At 53.0% G+C, this 18,943-nt stretch overlaps 1 protein-coding gene across 1 annotated transcript in view; it reads left to right on the plus strand.

The window, feature by feature from the left end:
* Window positions 1–10,069: 10,069 nt before the first annotated feature.
* The window catches only part of MAP1S (microtubule associated protein 1S), a 100,008-nt gene continuing 91,134 nt past the window's right edge, over window positions 10,070–18,943 (plus strand). The window contains exon 1 of the mRNA XM_069218694.1: window positions 10,070–10,258. Within this exon, the coding sequence (XP_069074795.1) occupies window positions 10,108–10,258 (151 nt within the window). The 5' untranslated portion in view covers window positions 10,070–10,107. The remainder of the gene's footprint in view (window positions 10,259–18,943) is intronic.

Consider the following 18,943-nt stretch of genomic DNA (forward strand, 5'->3'; position numbering starts at 1 on the left):
AGTCTCTGACGTCACCTGGTGGCACTGGCCACTCAGAGCAGTCCAGTGTGCCAGCAGCACCTCTGTTTCCAAGATGGCAGAGGTCTGGAGCACACTGGAGGAGCTCTGGACACCTCCCAGGGGAGGTGCAGGTCAGGGGAGTGGTCACTCCCCTTTCCTTTGTCCAGTTTCGCGCCAGAGCAGGGGCTAAGGGGTCCCTGAACCGGTGTAGACTGGTTTATGCAGAATTGGGCACCTCTGTGCCCAACAAAGCATTTCCAGAGGCTGGGGGAGGCTACTCCTCCCCTGCCTTCACACCATTTTCCAAAGGGAGAGGGTGTTACACCCTTTCTCAGAGGAAGTTCTTTGTTCTGCCATCCTGGGCCAGGCCTGGCTGGACCCCAGGAGGGCAGATGCCTGTCTGAGGGGTTGGCAGCAGCAGCAGCTGCAGAGAAACCCCAGGAAGGGCAGTTTGGCAGTACCAGGGTCTGTGCTACAGACCACTGGGATCATGGAATTGTACCAACAATGCCAGGATGGCATAGAGGGGGCAATTCCATGATCATAGACATGTTACATGGCCATATTCGGAGTTACCATGGTGAAGCTACATATAGGTAGTGACCTATATGTAGTGCACGCGTGTAATGGTGTCCCCGCACTCACAAAGTTCAGTGAATTGGCTCTGAACAATGTGGGGGCACCTTGGCTAGTGCCAGGGTGCCCTCACACTAAGTAACTTTGCACCTAACCTTTACCAGGTAAAGGTTAGACATATAGGTGACTTATAAGTTACTTAAGTGCAGTGTAAAATGGCTGTGAAATAACGTGGACGTTATTTCACTCAGGCTGCAGTGGCAGGCCTGTGTAAGAATTGTCAGAGCTCCCTATGGGTGGCAAAAGAAATGCTGCAGCCCATAGGGATCTCCTGGAACCCCAATACCCTGGGTACCTCAGTACCATATACTAGGGGATTATAAGGGTGTTCCAGTAAGCCAATGTAAATTGGTAAAAATGGTCACTAGCCTGTCAGTGACAATTTGGAAAGAAATGAGAGAGCATAACCACTGAGGTTCTGATTAGCAGAGCCTCAGTGAGACAGTTAGTCACTACACAGGTAACACATACAGGCACACTTATGAGCACTGGGGCCCTGGGTTACCAGGGTCCCAGTGACACATACAACTAAAACAACATATATACAGTGAAAAATGGGGGTAACATGCCAGGCAAGATGGTACTTTCCTACACAACCCCCCCCCAAACGAAGGACAATAAGACTAGCCATTACCTGATGAGTCTTCATTGTCTAAGTGGAAATATCTGGAGAGTCCATCTGCATTGGAGTGGCTACTCCCAGGTCTATGTTCCACTGTATAGTCCATTCCCTGTAGGGATATGGACCACCTCAACAATTTAGGATTTTCACCTTTCATTTGTTTTAGCCAAAGTAGAGGTTTGTGGTCTGTCTGAACAATGAAGTGAGTGCCAAACAGGTATGGCCTCAACTTCTTCAGAGCCCAGACCACAGCAAAGGCCTCCCTCTCAATGGCAGACCAACGCTTTTCTCTAGGGGTCAACCTTCTACTAATAAAAGCAACAGGTTGATCCTGGCCCTCAGAATTAAGTTGTGATAGGACTGCCCCTACTCCTAATTCAGATGCATCAGTTTGGACATAGAATTTTTTAGAGTAACAAGGGCTTTTCAGGACAGGTGCAGAGCACATGGCCTGCTTCAGCTCCTCAAAAGCTTTCTGACAGTTTGCTGTCCATAATACCTTTTTAGGCATTTTCTTGGATGTGAGGTCATTAAGAGGGGCTGCAATGGAGCCATAGTTCTTAATGAACCTCCTGTAATACCCAGTGAGGCCTAGGAAGGCTCTCACCTGAGTCTGAGTGGTAGGGGGAATCCAATCAATAATAGTTTGGATTTTCCCCTGAAGTGGTGCAATCTGTTCCCCACCAACAAGGTGTCCCAGATAAACCACTTTACCCTGCCCTATCTGGCACTTTGAAGCCTTGATAGTGAGGCCTGCCTTTTGCAGGGCCTCCAAAACTTTCCAAAGGTGGACCAGGTGATCATCCCAGCTGGAGCTAAAGACAGCTATATCATCCAAATATGCTGCACTGAAAGCTTCCAGCCCTTGCAGGACTGTGTTCACCAACCTCTGAAAAGTGGCAGGTGCATTTTTCAAACCAAAAGGCATTACAGTAAACTGGTAATGTCCTCCAATGGTAGAAAATGCAGTCTTAGGTTTAGCATCTTCTGACATTTTGATCTGCCAATACCCTGCAGTCAAATCAAAAGTGCTTAGATACTTGGCAGATGCCAGTGTATCTATTAGCTCATCTGCCCTGGGTATAGGGTGAGCATCTGTTTTGGTTACCAAGTTGAGACCTCTATAGTCTACACAAAACCTCATTTCCTTCTTTCCATCTTTAGAATTGGGTTTTGGTACCAGTACCACAGGAGAAGCCCATGGACTGTCAGAGTGCTCAACCACTCCTAGTTCCAACATCTTCTGAACTTCTTGCTTTATGCAGTCCCTGACATGGTCAGGCTGCCTATAGATCTTACTTTTGACAGGTAAACTGTCTCCAGTATCTATAGTGTGCTCACACCAAGAAGTGGTGCCTGGCACAATGGAGAAGAGTTCTGAAAATTGTCCTAGGAGATTTATGCAATTATCTTTCTGCTCAGCAGTAAGACAATCAGCCAAAACTACCCCTTCCACAAGAGCATCTTGTTCTGTGGAAGAGAAGAGATCAGGTAGAGGATCACTGTCTTCTTCCTGTCCCTCATCTGTTGCCATGAGCAGGGTGAGATCAGCCCTGTCATAGTAGGGTTTCAGGCGGTTGACATGGAGCACCCTAAGGGGACTCCTGGCAGTGCCTAAGTCAACCAAGTAGGTGACTTCACCCTTCTTTTCAACAATTGTGTGTGGACCACTCCATTTATCTTGGAGTGCTCTTGGGGCCACAGGCTCCAAGACCCACACTTTCTGCCCTGGTTGGTACTGAACCAAAACAGCCTTCTGATCATGCCATTGCTTCTGGAGCTCTTGGCTGGCCTGAAGGTTTTTACTGGCCTTTTTCATGTACTCAGCCATCCTTGATCTGAGGCCAAGTACATAATCCACAATATCCTGCTTAGGAGCTTTTACAGGTTGTTCCCAACCCTCCTTTACAAGTGTGAGTGGACCCCTAACAGGGTGTCCAAAAAGAAGTTCAAAGGGGCTGAAGCCCACTCCTTTCTGGGGTACCTCCCTGTAGGCAAAAAGGAGGCATGGTAGAAGGATATCCCATCTCCTGCGGAGTTTTTCAGGGAGTCCCATAATCATGCCTTTGAGAGTTTTATTAAATCTCTCCACCAGTCCATTTGTTTGTGGATGATAGGGTGTTGTGAACTTGTAAGTTACACCACACTCCTTCCACATGGCCTTTAAGTATGCAGACATGAAATTGCTTCCTCTGTCTGATACTACTTCCTTTGGGAAGCCCACCCTGGAAAATATTCCCAGGAGGGCCTTTGCCACTGCAGGAGCTGTAGTGGTCCTTAAAGGAATTGCTTCAGGATACCTTGTGGCATGGTCCACTACCACTAAGATAAACCTATTGCCTGAAGCAGTAGGAGGGTCAAGGGGGCCAACTATGTCAACCCCTACCCTTTCAAAGGGAACCCCAACCACAGGCAGTGGGATAAGGGGTGCCTTTGGAGTGCCACCTGTCTTGCCACTGGCTTGACAGGTTTCACAGGACTTACAAAATTCTTTTGTGTCCTCAGACATCCTAGGCCAATGAAACAGTGGTACCAATCTGTCCCAAGTTTTCATTTGACCCAGGTGCCCAGCTAAGGGAATGTCATGTGCCAGTGTTAGGAGGAACTTTCTGTACTCCTGAGGAATCACTAATCTCCTGGCAGCTCCAGGTTTAGGATCCCTTTGCTCAGTGTACAAGAGGTTGTCCTCCCAGTAAACTCTGTGTGAGTCACTGACATCCCCATTAGCCTGTTTGACAGCTTGCTGTCTGAGACCCTCTAATGTGGGACAGGTTTGCTGTGCCACACTCAGCTCCTCTCTGGCAGGCCCCCCTTCACCCAAAAGCTCAGCAGTGTCTGCTTCCAGCTCCTCTGGTGTAGGTTCTGCACAGGGAGGGAATTCTTCTTCCTCAGAAGTAGAATCCACTGTAGAGGGAGGGATAGTAGGAAGTGGTTTGCTTCTACTAGCCCTAGCTTTAGGGAGCACTTGGTCCATTGTTCCAGGATCCAAGCTTCCCTGTCCTTTTTGCTTTTTGGCCTGAGCCCTTGTCAAAGCAAAAATATGCCCTGGGATGCCCAGCATTGCTGCATGGGCCTCCAACTCCACATCTGACCAAGCTGATGTCTCCAAATCGTTCCCTAATAGACAGTCTACAGGTAAATCTGAAGCTACCACAACTTTCTTTGGACCAGATACCCCCCCCCAGTTGAGATTTACAACAGCCATGGGGTGGCTTTGTGTTATGTTGTGAGCATCGGTTACTTGGTACTGGTGTCCAAGTATGTGTTGTTCAGGGTGCACCAGTTTCTCAATCACCATTGTGACACTGGCACCTGTGTCCCTGTAGGCCTGGACCTCAACACCATTTATTAGGGTTAGTTGCTTGTACTTCTCCAAGTTATGGGGGCAAGCAACCAAAGTGGCTAAGTCAATAGCCCCTTCAGAGACTAAAGTAGCCTCTGTGGTCTCCCTAATCAGACCAACCCCAACTAAATTACCAAAAGTGAGCCCAGCTACTCCCTTGGATTGGCTATTAGTAGGTTTGCTCCCACCACCACTGCTATTAGTAGGGACACTAGGTGTAGCAGTAGGGGTTGTAGTGGTAGGAGCTGTGGTGCCTTTCTTTGGACAACTGGGATCTGTTGTCCAATGGCCTTTTATCTTACATAAATAGCACCATGGTTTCCTTTCCTTGTTCTGATTAGAGGAAGGTTTGGGCCCACCACCCCCACCAGAGTGTTTTTGTGGGCCTGATGAAGACTCATTTTTAGATTTGTCCCCACCCTTGTCAGAAGACTTACCATCCTTCTTTTTGTTGCCATCTTTGTCACCCCCTGTATGAACTTTTCTGTTCACTCTTGTTCTGACCCATTTGTCTGCCTTCTTTCCCAATTCTTGGGGAGAGGTCAGATCAGAGTCCACCAAGTACTGGTGCAACAAATCAGACACACAATTATTAAGAATATGCTCTCTCAGGATTAAGTTATACAGGCTGTCATAATCAGTAACTTTACTGCCATGTAACCACCCCTCCAAGGCCTTCACTGCCTGGTCAATGAAATCAACCCAGTCTTGTGAAGACTCCTTTTTGGTATCTCTGAACTTGATCCTGTACTGTTCAGTGGTTAGGCCATAACCATCCAGGAGTGCATTCTTAAGAACTTGGAAATTGTTAGCATCATTTTCTTTTACAGTAAGGAGCCTATCCCTACCTTTTCCAGTAAATGATAGCCATAGGATAGCAGCCCACTGCCTTTGAGGGACATCCTGTACAGCACAGGCCCTCTCAAGTGCAGCAAACCACTTGTTAATGTCATCCCCCTCCTTGTAAGGGGGAACTATCTTATGCAGATTCCTGGAATCATGCTCTTTTGCAGGATGACTATGGGGAATACTGCTGCTGCCACCATGGGTATCTAAACCCATTTTCTGTCTTTCCCTCTCTATTTCTAAAGACTGTCTATCCAAATCCAGCTGTTGCTTCTTGAGCTTCAGTCTGGTTTGCTCCACTCTCAATCTATTGAGCTCCCTTTCCAACAATCTGTCATCAGGGTGGGTGGGAGGGACATTTCTAGATACAGAGGTATGATGGGAATGAACAGAAGGAGACCTGTCCCTTACAGAGGGCACCCTAACAGCTTGGCTACCAGTATAATGTGAGAGCACATCATCAGTATGATGTGATTCAACCTCTGTACCAACTATGCTAGACTGTCTAGTAATGGGCAGGCTGAGAAGTTTCTTTCCTGAACCTTTTCCTGGGGGAGTCCCTGGATCAGATTGAGAACCATTAGCTACTTTTTCTACAGATTGGGCACTTATGGCCTTATCCTGTACTCTAAGCATATTAATTAACAGTTCTAAGGAAGGATTCTTCCCTACACTCAAACCTCTCTCTATGCAGAGACTCCTTGCTCCTTTCCAGCTAAGGTGATCATATGCAAGTTTGGACAGTTCAACTTTTTGGCCTGTGCCAGACATTTTTTAGAGAGAGTAAAAGTGATAGACAAAGAGAAAAAAGTTTTCAGAACTTTTTGCAAAGACAGAAAAAAAACTTTTTAAACTTTTAAGAACTTTTTGAAAGTTTAGAAGTACTTTTCAGCACTTAGAAAAGAGTGAAAAGAGGAAATGCAAAACTTTTTGGCTATGTGTATATACACTGACCTTGTTTTGTATATTTTTCTCTTATGAAAAGTACAATGACAAGAGTGGTAAGTAGTCTCAAAGCACTTATCCCACCACTGCACAACCAATGTAGGAGGCTGGACTGGCTTGTAGTGAGTACCAAGGGGTACTTGCACCTTGCACCAGGCCCAGTTATCCCTTATTAGTGTATAGGGTGTCTAGCAGCTTAGGCTGATAGATAATGGTAGCTTAGCAGAGCAGCTTAGGCTGAACTAGGAGACGTGTGAAGCTACTACAGTACCACTTAGTGTCATATGCACAATATCATAAGAAAACACAATACACAGTTATACTAAAAATAAAGGTACTTTATTTTTATGACAATATGCCAAAGTATCTTAGAGTGTACCCTCAGTGAGAGGATAGGAAATATACACAAGATATATATACACAATAGCAAAAATATGCAGTATAGTCTTAGAAAACAGTGCAAACAATGTATAGTTACCATAGGATGCAATGGGGAAACATAGGGATAGGGGCAACACAAACCATATACTCCAAAAGTGGAATGTGAACCACGAATGGACCCCAAACCTATGTGACCTTGTAGAGGGTCGCTGGGACTATCAGAAAATAGTGAGAGTTAGAAAAATAACCCTCCCCAAGACCCTGAAAAGTGAGTGCAAAGTGCACCAAAGTTCCCCTAAGGACAAAATAGTCGTGTTAGAGGGAGAATGCAAAGAAAACACAAATCAGCAATGCAACAACGATGGATTCCTGTCTGAAGGTACCTGTGGAACAAGGGGACCAAGTCCAAAAGTCACAAGCAGCTCGGAGATGGGCAGATGCCCAAGAAATGCCAGCGGTTGGTGCAAAGAAGCTCTTACTAGGCTGAAGAACTGTGAATACTGCAGGAACGACAAGGGCTAGAGACTTCCCCTTTGGAGGATGGGTCCCCCACGCCTTGGAGAGTCGTGCAGAAGTGTTTTCCCGCCGGATGGACGCCAACAAGCCTTGCTACACGCAAATCGTGCGTTTGGCGTTTTTGGACGCTGCTGGGGCCCAGGAGGGACCAGGAGGTCGCAAATTGGACCTGCAGAGAGAGGGGACGTCGAGCAAGACAAGGAGCCCTCACTGAAGCAGGTAGCACCCGGAGAAGTGCCAGAAACAGGCACTACGAGGATGCGTGAAACGGTGCTCGCCGAAGTTGCACAAAGGAGTCCCACGTCGCCGGAGACCAACTTAGAAAGTCGTGCAATGCAGGTTAGAGTGCCGTGGACCCAGGCTTGGCTGTGCACACAGGATTTCCGCCGGAAGTGCACAGGGGCCGGAGAAGCTTGCAAAGTCGCGGTTCCCAGCAATGCAGCCCAGCGAGGTGAGGCAAGGACTTACCTCCACCAAACTTGGGCTGAAGAGTCACTGGACTGTGGGGGTCACTTGGACGGTGTTGCTGGATTCGAGGGACCTCGCTCGTCGTGCTGAGAGGAGACCCAAGGGACCGGTAATGCAGCTTTTTGGTGCCTGCGGTTGCAGGGGGAAGATTCCGTCGACCCACGGGAGATTTCTTCGGAGCTTCTGGTGCAGAGAGGAGGCAGGCTACCCCCACAGCATGCACAAGCAGGAAAACAGTCGAGAAGGCGGCAGGATCAGCGTTACAGAGTTGCAGTAGTCGTCTTTGCTACTATGTTGCAGGTTTGCAGGCTTCCAGCGCGGTCAGCGGTCGATTCCTTATCAGAAGGTGAAGAGGGAGATGCAGAGGAACTCGGCTGAGCTCATGCATTCGTTATCTAAAGTTTCCCCAGAGACAGAGACCCTAAATAGCCAGAAAAGAGGGTTTGGCTACCTAGGCGAGAGGAAAGGCTACTAACACCTGAAGGAGCCTATCAGCAGGAGTCTCTGACGTCACCTGGTGGCACTGGCCACTCAGAGCAGTCCAGTGTGCCAGCAGCACCTCTGTTTCCAAGATGGCAGAGGTCTGGAGCACACTGGAGGAGCTCTGGACACCTCCCAGGGGAGGTGCAGGTCAGGGGAGTGGTCACTCCCCTTTCCTTTGTCCAGTTTCGCGCCAGAGCAGGGGCTAAGGGGTCCCTGAACCGGTGTAGACTGGTTTATGCAGAATTGGGCACCTCTGTGCCCAACAAAGCATTTCCAGAGGCTGGGGGAGGCTACTCCTCCCCTGCCTTCACACCATTTTCCAAAGGGAGAGGGTGTTACACCCTTTCTCAGAGGAAGTTCTTTGTTCTGCCATCCTGGGCCAGGCCTGGCTGGACCCCAGGAGGGCAGATGCCTGTCTGAGGGGTTGGCAGCAGCAGCAGCTGCAGAGAAACCCCAGGAAGGGCAGTTTGGCAGTACCAGGGTCTGTGCTACAGACCACTGGGATCATGGAATTGTACCAACAATGCCAGGATGGCATAGAGGGGGCAATTCCATGATCATAGACATGTTACATGGCCATATTCGGAGTTACCATGGTGAAGCTACATATAGGTAGTGACCTATATGTAGTGCACGCGTGTAATGGTGTCCCCGCACTCACAAAGTTCAGTGAATTGGCTCTGAACAATGTGGGGGCACCTTGGCTAGTGCCAGGGTGCCCTCACACTAAGTAACTTTGCACCTAACCTTTACCAGGTAAAGGTTAGACATATAGGTGACTTATAAGTTACTTAAGTGCAGTGTAAAATGGCTGTGAAATAACGTGGACGTTATTTCACTCAGGCTGCAGTGGCAGGCCTGTGTAAGAATTGTCAGAGCTCCCTATGGGTGGCAAAAGAAATGCTGCAGCCCATAGGGATCTCCTGGAACCCCAATACCCTGGGTACCTCAGTACCATATACTAGGGGATTATAAGGGTGTTCCAGTAAGCCAATGTAAATTGGTAAAAATGGTCACTAGCCTGTCAGTGACAATTTGGAAAGAAATGAGAGAGCATAACCACTGAGGTTCTGATTAGCAGAGCCTCAGTGAGACAGTTAGTCACTACACAGGTAACACATACAGGCACACTTATGAGCACTGGGGCCCTGGGTTACCAGGGTCCCAGTGACACATACAACTAAAACAACATATATACAGTGAAAAATGGGGGTAACATGCCAGGCAAGATGGTACTTTCCTACAGTAAGTAAAAGGGAGGTTGCCACCAGGTGAATGTAAGTAAAAAAAAAAGAGGGTGACACGGTCCATTTAAAGCACTGGTGACACCAGCAAATATGTGCCAACGGGTAAGAATATACTGAAGCCCACGCTTCAACATTCCCTTTTCAGCCGGAACCCACAATTTTTAAGGTATCTTTGGAATTATTATGGCACTTATTTTAAAGAGAGGCTTAAAACTCTCTCACACCCACTTCAATATGAGTGGGTAAATTATTTTTCTCTTAATGTTTCTCCTGCCTGTTCCCTCACTTGACATGTGTACTGAAAGATCTCTGGTGGGGTCCCTAGGCCCCAGGTCCTGGCACAGTAGCTATTCCCTATATGGCTAGGTTTGGGTGCTGAGGCCCAGGTTGTTCACTAAGTTTATTCAGACCTTTGCAGTGAGTGTCACTAGTGGCTGCACTGAAGTCCTCATCCAAGGGCCAAACTTGACCTCTCAGCATCTTCTTCTTCAATGGGCGCAGCCGCGCACTTCCGGGTCTGCTCTGATTGGTTGGCGCTCACGTCACCGCGCGCGGCCGCGATGAGGTAAAGCAGTGGGCGTGGTGGCGCGTGACGTCACTCGGCGAGCGGCGGCGGGAAGATGGCGGTGGCTGAGGCGGGAGCGGGCGGCGACGGGGACGGGGGAGGCGCGGCAGGGCCCGGCGGCACCGGCCTCTCCCTGCTCGCCGTCTTCGGGGAGCTGAGCGGGGCTGCCCGGCTGAAGGACGCGGCCGTGCAGAGGCTGAGGAGAGGTGAGAGGGCGGGGCCGTGCCGGAGGGGCGTGGTCTCTTGGAAGGGATGGGCGTGCAGGACACCGAGGGGCAGGAACCTGCAGAGGGGCAGGAGTGTGCAGGACACCCAGGGGCAGGAACCTCTGAGGGGCAGGAGTGTGCAGCACACCCAGGGGCAGGAACCTCTGAGGGGCAGGAGGACGCAGGACACCTAGGGGCAGGAACCTGCAGAGGGGCAGTAACCTCTGAGGGGCAGGAGTGTGCAGGAACCTCTGAGGGGCAGGAGTGTGCAGGACACCCAGGGGCAGGAACCTCTGAGGGGCAGGAGGACGCAGGACACCGAGGGGCAGGAACCTGCAGAGGGGCAGGAGTGTGCAGGACACCCAGGGGCAGGAACCTCTGAGGGGCAGGAGTGTGCAGGACACCCAGGGGCAGGAACCTCTGAGGGGCAGGAGTGTGTAGGACAGCCAGGGGCAGGAACCTCTGAGGGGCAGGAGTGTGCAGGACACCCAGGGGCAGGAACCTCTGAGGGGCAGGAGGACGCAGGACACCTAGGGGCAGGAACCTGCAGAGGGGCAGTAACCTCTGAGGGGCAGGAGTGTGCAGGACACCGAGGGGCAGGAACCTGCAGAGGGGCAGGAGTGTGCAGGACACCCAGGGGCAGGAACCTCTGAGGGGCAGGAGTGTGCAGGACACCCAGGGGCAGGAACCTCTGAGGGGCAGGAGGACGCAGGACACCTAGGGGCAGGAACCTGCAGAGGGGCAGTAACCTCTGAGGGGCAGGAGTGTGCAGGAACCTCTGAGGGGCAGGAGTGTGCAGGACACCCAGGGGCAGGAACCTCTGAGGGGCAGGAGGACGCAGGACACCTAGGGGCAGGAACCTGCAGAGGGGCAGGAACCTCTGAGGGGCAGGAGTGTGCAGGAACCTCTGAGGGGCAGGAGTGTGCAGGACACCCAGGGGCAGGAACCTCTGAGGGGCAGGAGGACGCAGGACACCGAGGGGCAGGAACCTGCAGAGGGGCAGGAGTGTGCAGGACAGCCAGGGGCAGGAACCTCTGAGGGGCAGGAGTGTGCAGGACACCCAGGGGCAGGAACCTCTGAGGGGCAGGAGTGTGTAGGACAGCCAGGGGCAGGAACCTCTGAGGGGCAGGAGTGTGCAGGACACCCAGGGGCAGGAACCTCTGAGGGGCAGGAGGACGCAGGACACCTAGGGGCAGGAACCTGCAGAGGGGCAGTAACCTCTGAGGGGCAGGAGTGTGCAGGAACCTCTGAGGGGCAGGAGTGTGCAGGACACCCAGGGGCAGGAACCTCTGAGGGGCAGGAGGACGCAGGACACCTAGGGGCAGGAACCTGCAGAGGGGCAGGAACCTCTGAGGGGCAGGAGTGTGCAGGAACCTCTGAGGGGCAGGAGTGTGCAGGACACCCAGGGGCAGGAACCTCTGAGGGGCAGGAGGACGCAGGACACCGAGGGGCAGGAACCTGCAGAGGGGCAGGAGTGTGCAGGACAGCCAGGGGCAGGAACCTCTGAGGGGCAGGAGTGTGCAGGACACCCAGGGGCAGGAACCTCTGAGGGGCAGGAGTGTGTAGGACAGCCAGGGGCAGGAACCTCTGAGGGGCAGGAGTGTGCAGGACACCCAGGGGCAGGAACCTCTGAGGGGCAGGAGGACGCAGGACACCTAGGGGCAGGAACCTGCAGAGGGGCAGTAACCTCTGAGGGGCAGGAGTGTGCAGGAACCTCTGAGGGGCAGGAGTGTGCAGGACACCCAGGGGCAGGAACCTCTGAGGGGCAGGAGGACGCAGGACACCGAGGGGCAGGAACCTGCAGAGGGGCAGGAGTGTGCAGGACACCCAGGGGCAGGAACCTCTGAGGGGCAGGAGTGTGCAGGACACCCAGGGGCAGGAACCTCTGAGGGGCAGGAGTGTGTAGGACAGCCAGGGGCAGGAACCTCTGAGGGGCAGGAGTGTGCAGGACACCCAGGGGCAGGAACCTCTGAGGGGCAGGAGGACGCAGGACACCTAGGGGCAGGAACCTGCAGAGGGGCAGTAACCTCTGAGGGGCAGGAGTGTGCAGGACACCGAGGGGCAGGAACCTGCAGAGGGGCAGGAGTGTGCAGGACACCCAGGGGCAGGAACCTCTGAGGGGCAGGAGTGTGCAGGACACCCAGGGGCAGGAACCTCTGAGGGGCAGGAGGACGCAGGACACCTAGGGGCAGGAACCTGCAGAGGGGCAGTAACCTCTGAGGGGCAGGAGTGTGCAGGAACCTCTGAGGGGCAGGAGTGTGCAGGACACCCAGGGGCAGGAACCTCTGAGGGGCAGGAGGACGCAGGACACCTAGGGGCAGGAACCTGCAGAGGGGCAGGAACCTCTGAGGGGCAGGAGTGTGCAGGAACCTCTGAGGGGCAGGAGTGTGCAGGACACCCAGGGGCAGGAACCTCTGAGGGGCAGGAGGACGCAGGACACCGAGGGGCAGGAACCTGCAGAGGGGCAGGAGTGTGCAGGACAGCCAGGGGCAGGAACCTCTGAGGGGCAGGAGTGTGCAGGACACCCAGGGGCAGGAACCTCTGAGGGGCAGGAGTGTGTAGGACACCCAGGGGCAGGAACCTCTGAGGGGCAGGAGTGTGCAGGACACCCAGGGGCAGGAACCTCTGAGGGGCAGGAGGACGCAGGACACCTAGGGGCAGGAACCTGCAGAGGGGCAGTAACCTCTGAGGGGCAGGAGTGTGCAGGAACCTCTGAGGGGCAGGAGTGTGCAGGACACCCAGGGGCAGGAACCTCTGAGGGGCAGGAGGACGCAGGACACCTAGGGGCAGGAACCTGCAGAGGGGCAGGAACCTCTGAGGGGCAGGAGTGTGCAGGAACCTCTGAGGGGCAGGAGTGTGCAGGACACCCAGGGGCAGGAACCTCTGAGGGGCAGGAGGACGCAGGACACCGAGGGGCAGGAACCTGCAGAGGGGCAGGAGTGTGCAGGACAGCCAGGGGCAGGAACCTCTGAGGGGCAGGAGTGTGCAGGACACCCAGGGGCAGGAACCTCTGAGGGGCAGGAGTGTGTAGGACAGCCAGGGGCAGGAACCTCTGAGGGGCAGGAGTGTGCAGGACACCCAGGGGCAGGAACCTCTGAGGGGCAGGAGGACGCAGGACACCTAGGGGCAGGAACCTGCAGAGGGGCAGTAACCTCTGAGGGGCAGGAGTGTGCAGGAACCTCTGAGGGGCAGGAGTGTGCAGGACACCCAGGGGCAGGAACCTCTGAGGGGCAGGAGGACGCAGGACACCTAGGGGCAGGAACCTGCAGAGGGGCAGGAACCTCTGAGGGGCAGGAGTGTGCAGGAACCTCTGAGGGGCAGGAGTGTGCAGGACAGCCAGGGGCAGGAACCTCTGAGGGGCAGGAGTGTGCAGGACAGCCAGGGGCAGGAACCTCTGAGGGGCAGGAGGACGCAGGACACCCAGGGGCAGGAACCTGCAGAGGGGCAGGAGTGTGCAGGACACCCAGGGGTAGGAACCTCTGAGGGGCAGGAGTGTGCAGGACACCCAGGGGCAGGAACCTCTGAGGGGCAGGAGTGTGCTGGACACCCAGGGCAAGGACGACGCATTACGGTCAGGAGTGCGCTGGGGCAAGAACTCCTCCTAAGAGGCAGGACTGTTGGGCACCGGAGACAAGCACTCCTCAGAGACAGGAGGGGCTGAAGGTTCAGTGATACCCGACAAGAGAGTTTCTCTGGGGCAGGAGTATGTTGGGCACCGAGGGTAAGGAAGGTACCCATTGGCCAGGAGTGAATTTGGCATAGAGGGACGAAAACCCCTTGTGTGATCAGGAGTTTCATGGAGGAACGCTGCCTGAGTGTAAAAGGGAGGACCCTTGGTTAGGAGTATGTTAGAAGTACTCTGATAGTGGACAGGAGTGTGCTGGACTTAGAAGACCGAAGGCCTTTGGCCCGTCGTATTCTGGAAGTACTGTGGCAGAGAGCGAGTGATGGAAAGGAAAATTGCGTATAATGGACAGGAGGATGGGTGTTGCAGTTGGTGTAAGTTTAAGGGGGAATTATGTGGACGAGATGTGATGGGCAATAGGATTGGGGAGAATTTAAGTAGGACTGTGGCGTAACGTTGGGCACAGGGTCTGTGCAAAAGACCAGTGGGCACGTGTTGGAGCACAGAGCATGGAATATGTTTGAGGCGTGAGGGTGATGGGGCCTTTGAAAAGGTGATTATTGGAAAGTGCTTTGGGTTCATAAAATGGAGCTGTTTTCGAGTGGCAGCGGACGGCGGATAGAAGAAAGCAGGAGTTTTTATGTACGGTGTGGAAGGTGCAAGCATCTGGGCCTTACATGAGAGGGCGTCGAGGATGGCGTGGCCAGCGTATGCCCAGGAAGACTAGATCCATGTCTTGTTAACAAGGGAACCCTCCAACAATGTGTCGGTACATTGTCAGTTATGTGGGTGTCCTAGCCTTCTGACATGGATTTCAACCCCCCATCTGCCGGACCAACGTTGTAGAATTTAAAGGTCCTTATGGATGGATTACAGATCTATTGTTTAATAAGGGTTGCCTGCTGGTGTCAGCCTCTGCGAACCTCAGAAGAATGTAAGGCTTCGAGGCTCCGCTGGGATTTTAACGTGCGCCCATGGGTTGACACGCATTAAGTGCATTAGTCCACGGAGCTGCCAGGCCCTAACTATTGGGTGGGAGAGAGGCTATAAATAAGGAGAAGCGGGCAGTGAGGGCTGCAGACACGGGGTGGGAAGGCTGTCTCAGTACTGCAGCTACAACGAGCCCTAGACTGGGGGAGCAAGTAGAGATATGCTCGGATCTCTACTGTCCCTGGGTGACTCCTTAGAGAAGCCTCTCCGCCCCTCCTTGGTACTAGGATCAGGGTATCTCGGGGGCTGCCCTCTCTAATCCCTCCACCTCTCTCTGTTGTCATTTTCCACCGTCGCGTGTTGCAGCGACGCCCTGCCCCGACTGCCTTGGGGCACTTAATTATCTTGTAATTTGCTCCTTTATTATTGTTGGAAACGCATTAATGCCAGCCACAACAACAAACATGCACAAGCAATTAGTAAAACCACTTGCCACCAGTGAACGCGCTAATTTGGTGCACAAACACGTCTGAGCTTCCTCGTCTGTAAGTCATTTTAAAAAAGCAGTGGGAGTAATTGGGGCGTGTGTCAATACAGTGTAGAACAAGTTTAAATAAACTTCTTACACCAATCGTATCCGTGTTCTTGGGGCTTTGTGATACTTTCTTCGAAACGCGTTACTGTTCGAAGCCCGGGTGCTGGTACAGCTCTGGCCGATGTTTGCACCTGTGGCCACCATTCACAATAGGGCTTTCCAAAAGAAGCACAGGCAAAGCTAAAAGACTGTTAGGCACCACAAGACCTTTTGGCTCTATTCATGCTTGTTTTCTCGTGTCTTCCCATGACTGAAGCGTGGCACCAGCATTCACATTTTTTTGCTTGGAATAAAAGTATTCTTTGAAGTCATGCCCTGGAGTGTAAGCTGGTGGATCTCTTCCCACTCCACAGGCCGTCATGAATCCGAGCCCTTGACAAGGCCTCAGCAGAGGTCTTCAGGGCCACGTGGGCCCATGGCAGTGCCTCAGCAGAGATCTCGAGACCAGGGTACGAAGGAGTGAGGCTTGAGGTCTCTGGGCCCTTGACAGGGCATCAGTAGAGATCTCAAGTGAGGGGCTGAAGGATTGAGGTTTGAGGGCTCTGGAGCCTTGACAGTGCCTCAGCAGAGATCTCAAGGTCAGGGCTGAAGTGAGTATAGTTTGAGGGCTCTGGAGCCTTGACAATGCCTCAGCAGAGATCTCAAGTGAGGGGCTGAAGGATTGAGGTTTGAGGGCTCTGGAGCCTTGACAATGCCTCAGCAGAGATCTCAAGGTCAGGGCTGAAGTGAGTATAGTTTGAGGGCTCTGGAGCCTTGACAATGCCTCAGCAGAGATCTCAAGGCCAGGAGCTGAAGTGAGTATGGTTTGAGGGCTCTGGAGCCTTGACAATGCCTCAGCAGAGATCTCAAGGCCAGGGCTGAAGTGAGTATAGTTTGAGGGCGTTGGGCCCTTGACAAGTCTCAGCAGAGATCTCGAGGCCAGGAGCTGAAGTGAGTATAGTTTGAGGGTGTTGGGCCCTTGACAAGTCTCAGCAGAGATCTCGAGGCCAGGAGCTGAAGTGAGTATAGTTTGAGGGCTCTGGAGCCTTGACAATGCCTCAGCAGAGATCTCGAGGCCAGGAGCTGAAGTGAGTATAGTTTGAGGGCTCTGGAGCCTTGACAAGTCTCAGCAGAGATCTCGAGGCCAGGAGCTGAAGTGAGTATAGTTTGAGGGCTCTGGAGCCTTGACAATGCCTCAGCAGAGATCTCGAGGCCAGGGCTGAAGTGAGTATGGTTTGAGGGCTCTGGAGCCTTGACAATGCCTCAGCAGAGATCTCGAGGCCAGGAGCTGAAGTGAGTATAGTTTGAGGGCTCTGGAGCCTTGACAATGCCTCAGCAGAGATCTCGAGGTCAGGGCTGAAGTGAGTATAGTTTGAGGGCGTTGGGCCCTTGACAAGTCTCAGCAGAGATCTCGAGGCCAGGAGCTGAAGTGAGTATAGTTTGAGGGCGTTGGGCCCTTGACAAGTCTCAGCAGAGATCTCGAGGCCAGGAGCTGAAGTGAGTATAGTTTGAGGGCGTTGGGCCCTTGACAAGTCTCAGCAGAGATCTCGAGGCCAGTAGCTGAAGTGAGTATAGTTTGAGGGCTCTGGAGCCTTGACAAGTCTCAGCAGAGATCTCGAGGCCAGGGCTGAAGTGAGTATGGTTTGAGGGCTCTGGAGCCTTGACAAGTCTCAGCAGAGATCTCGAGGCCAGGGCTGAAGTGAGTATAGTTTGAGGGCGTTGGGCCCTTGACAAGTCTCAGCAGAGATCTCGAGGCCAGGAGCTGAAGTGAGTATAGTTTGAGGGCTCTGGGCCCTTGACAAGTCTCAGCAGAGATCTCGAGGCCAGGAGCTGAAGTGAGTATAGTTTGAGGGCTCTGGGCCCTTGACAAGTCTCAGCAGAGATCTCGAGGCCAGGAGCTGAAGTGAGTATGGTTTGAGGGCGTTGGGCCCTTGACAAGTCTCAGCAGAGATCTCGAGGCCAGGAGCTGAAGTGAGTATGGTTTGAGGGCGTTGGGCCCTTGACAAGTCTCAGCAGAGATCTCGAGGCCAGAGGTTTGAAGGCTCTGGGCCCCTTGAGAAGATCCTGGAGTGAGACTGCACTCCTTTCACTGAAACCGTACTCCGCGGTGTGCGGTTCACACAGTATCTGGCACTGATGATTGGTAATCCTGCACCTGCCCCTCAGGCCTATTCTGTCTGAATGCCTTCGTTTGTTATAATTGCTCCATAAATCACCTGACTGTTTTCACGTCATTTCTTTTTATCATTGTGTAAGTTTTCCTTCGGGTAAACCATTCGTTTCCCTTAGGTTTCTTTTGAAGGGACATAACCTTCACCCGTCTTGAGGGTGCCCAGAACGTCCTGCTCTTTTCCAGAAAGGCTCGAGAAGGGAGCGCTGTGTCCGGTGGGTTACCCAGCTCTTGGGCGAGCTGGTATGCTCCTGGCATGCTGTGCCCGCTTGAGGGGCAGAGGGACCCCCGTGCCAGGGCTTGGCTCTGCTGCTGAGAGGTGTGGTGGCGAGGGGATAAGCGTTTCTTGCTCTGCCTCAATGCACTTTTGCTGCCGCCTTTGGCACCGGCTCCCGCACTGTTTGAAGAAGTCGCTATTGGCACCCATGTTTCTTACCTTAATAGGCAACGCGCAGTGTTCCTTCAGCTCCAGCGGCCGGAGGGGCTGCTTTGTAAAACGTCACTCCTTTCAGACAGTTTTAAGGGAACTTAAACGTTATGAATTTCCAAAGCGCGCTCTGGCAGGTTGGTGACTAAGTTTCTCACCCTTCTGCTACAAAAAAGTGAATGTGTCCGACAAATACCAGGCCATAACAGCGGTGCTTGGCGCTACACCAATGTAAAGACCGTAATGAACCTGAAGCTGGTGGTGGAGGGGTTTGGGCTTGGTTCATTTCTCCAGAAACTGGCACCGTGCTCATTCAATATGGTCTTTTATCTTGCTTACACCCTGTAATGGCAGTCAAGATTGCGACCTATGCAGTCTTTGCATTCATCAGTCTGTATATCGCCTTAGATCTGTACATTTCTGTAGGTTTAGTTGGTACTGTGCTCAAGCAGCCTATTTAAGTCATGTCTGCCTCAGCATTGTTTATTTTACTGGTCTATGCACTCTATGATGGTGCTCCGTCTGCATATCCTCGGTGTTTTCCTGTATCATCTGCACCGCATACACTTCTTTGGTGACTGCGTGTGCTGACCTCGCCCTGTACATCTCTGGTGATGTCGGTCACCCCTCTAGACCCTGCACCTCCCTGTTGTGATGCCGGTAACCCCTCTAGACCCTGGGGTGATGCCGGTCACCCCTCTCTAGAACCTGCGCGCCTCCCTGTGGTGATGTCAGTCACGCTCTCTAGACCCTGCGCGCCTCCCTGTTGTGATACCGGTAACCCCTCTAGACCCTGCGCGCCTCCCTGTGGTGATGCCGGTAACCTCTCTAGACCCTGCGCGCCTCCCTGTGGTGATGCCGGTCACCCCTCTAGACCCTGCGCGCCTCCCTGTGGTGATGCCGGTCACCCCTCTAGACCCTGCGCGCCTCCCTGTGGTGATGCCGGTCACCCCTCTAGA

This window comes from Pleurodeles waltl, chromosome 12, assembly GCF_031143425.1.
Source record: "Pleurodeles waltl isolate 20211129_DDA chromosome 12, aPleWal1.hap1.20221129, whole genome shotgun sequence".
In the NCBI taxonomy this organism is placed as follows: domain Eukaryota; kingdom Metazoa; phylum Chordata; class Amphibia; order Caudata; family Salamandridae; genus Pleurodeles; species Pleurodeles waltl.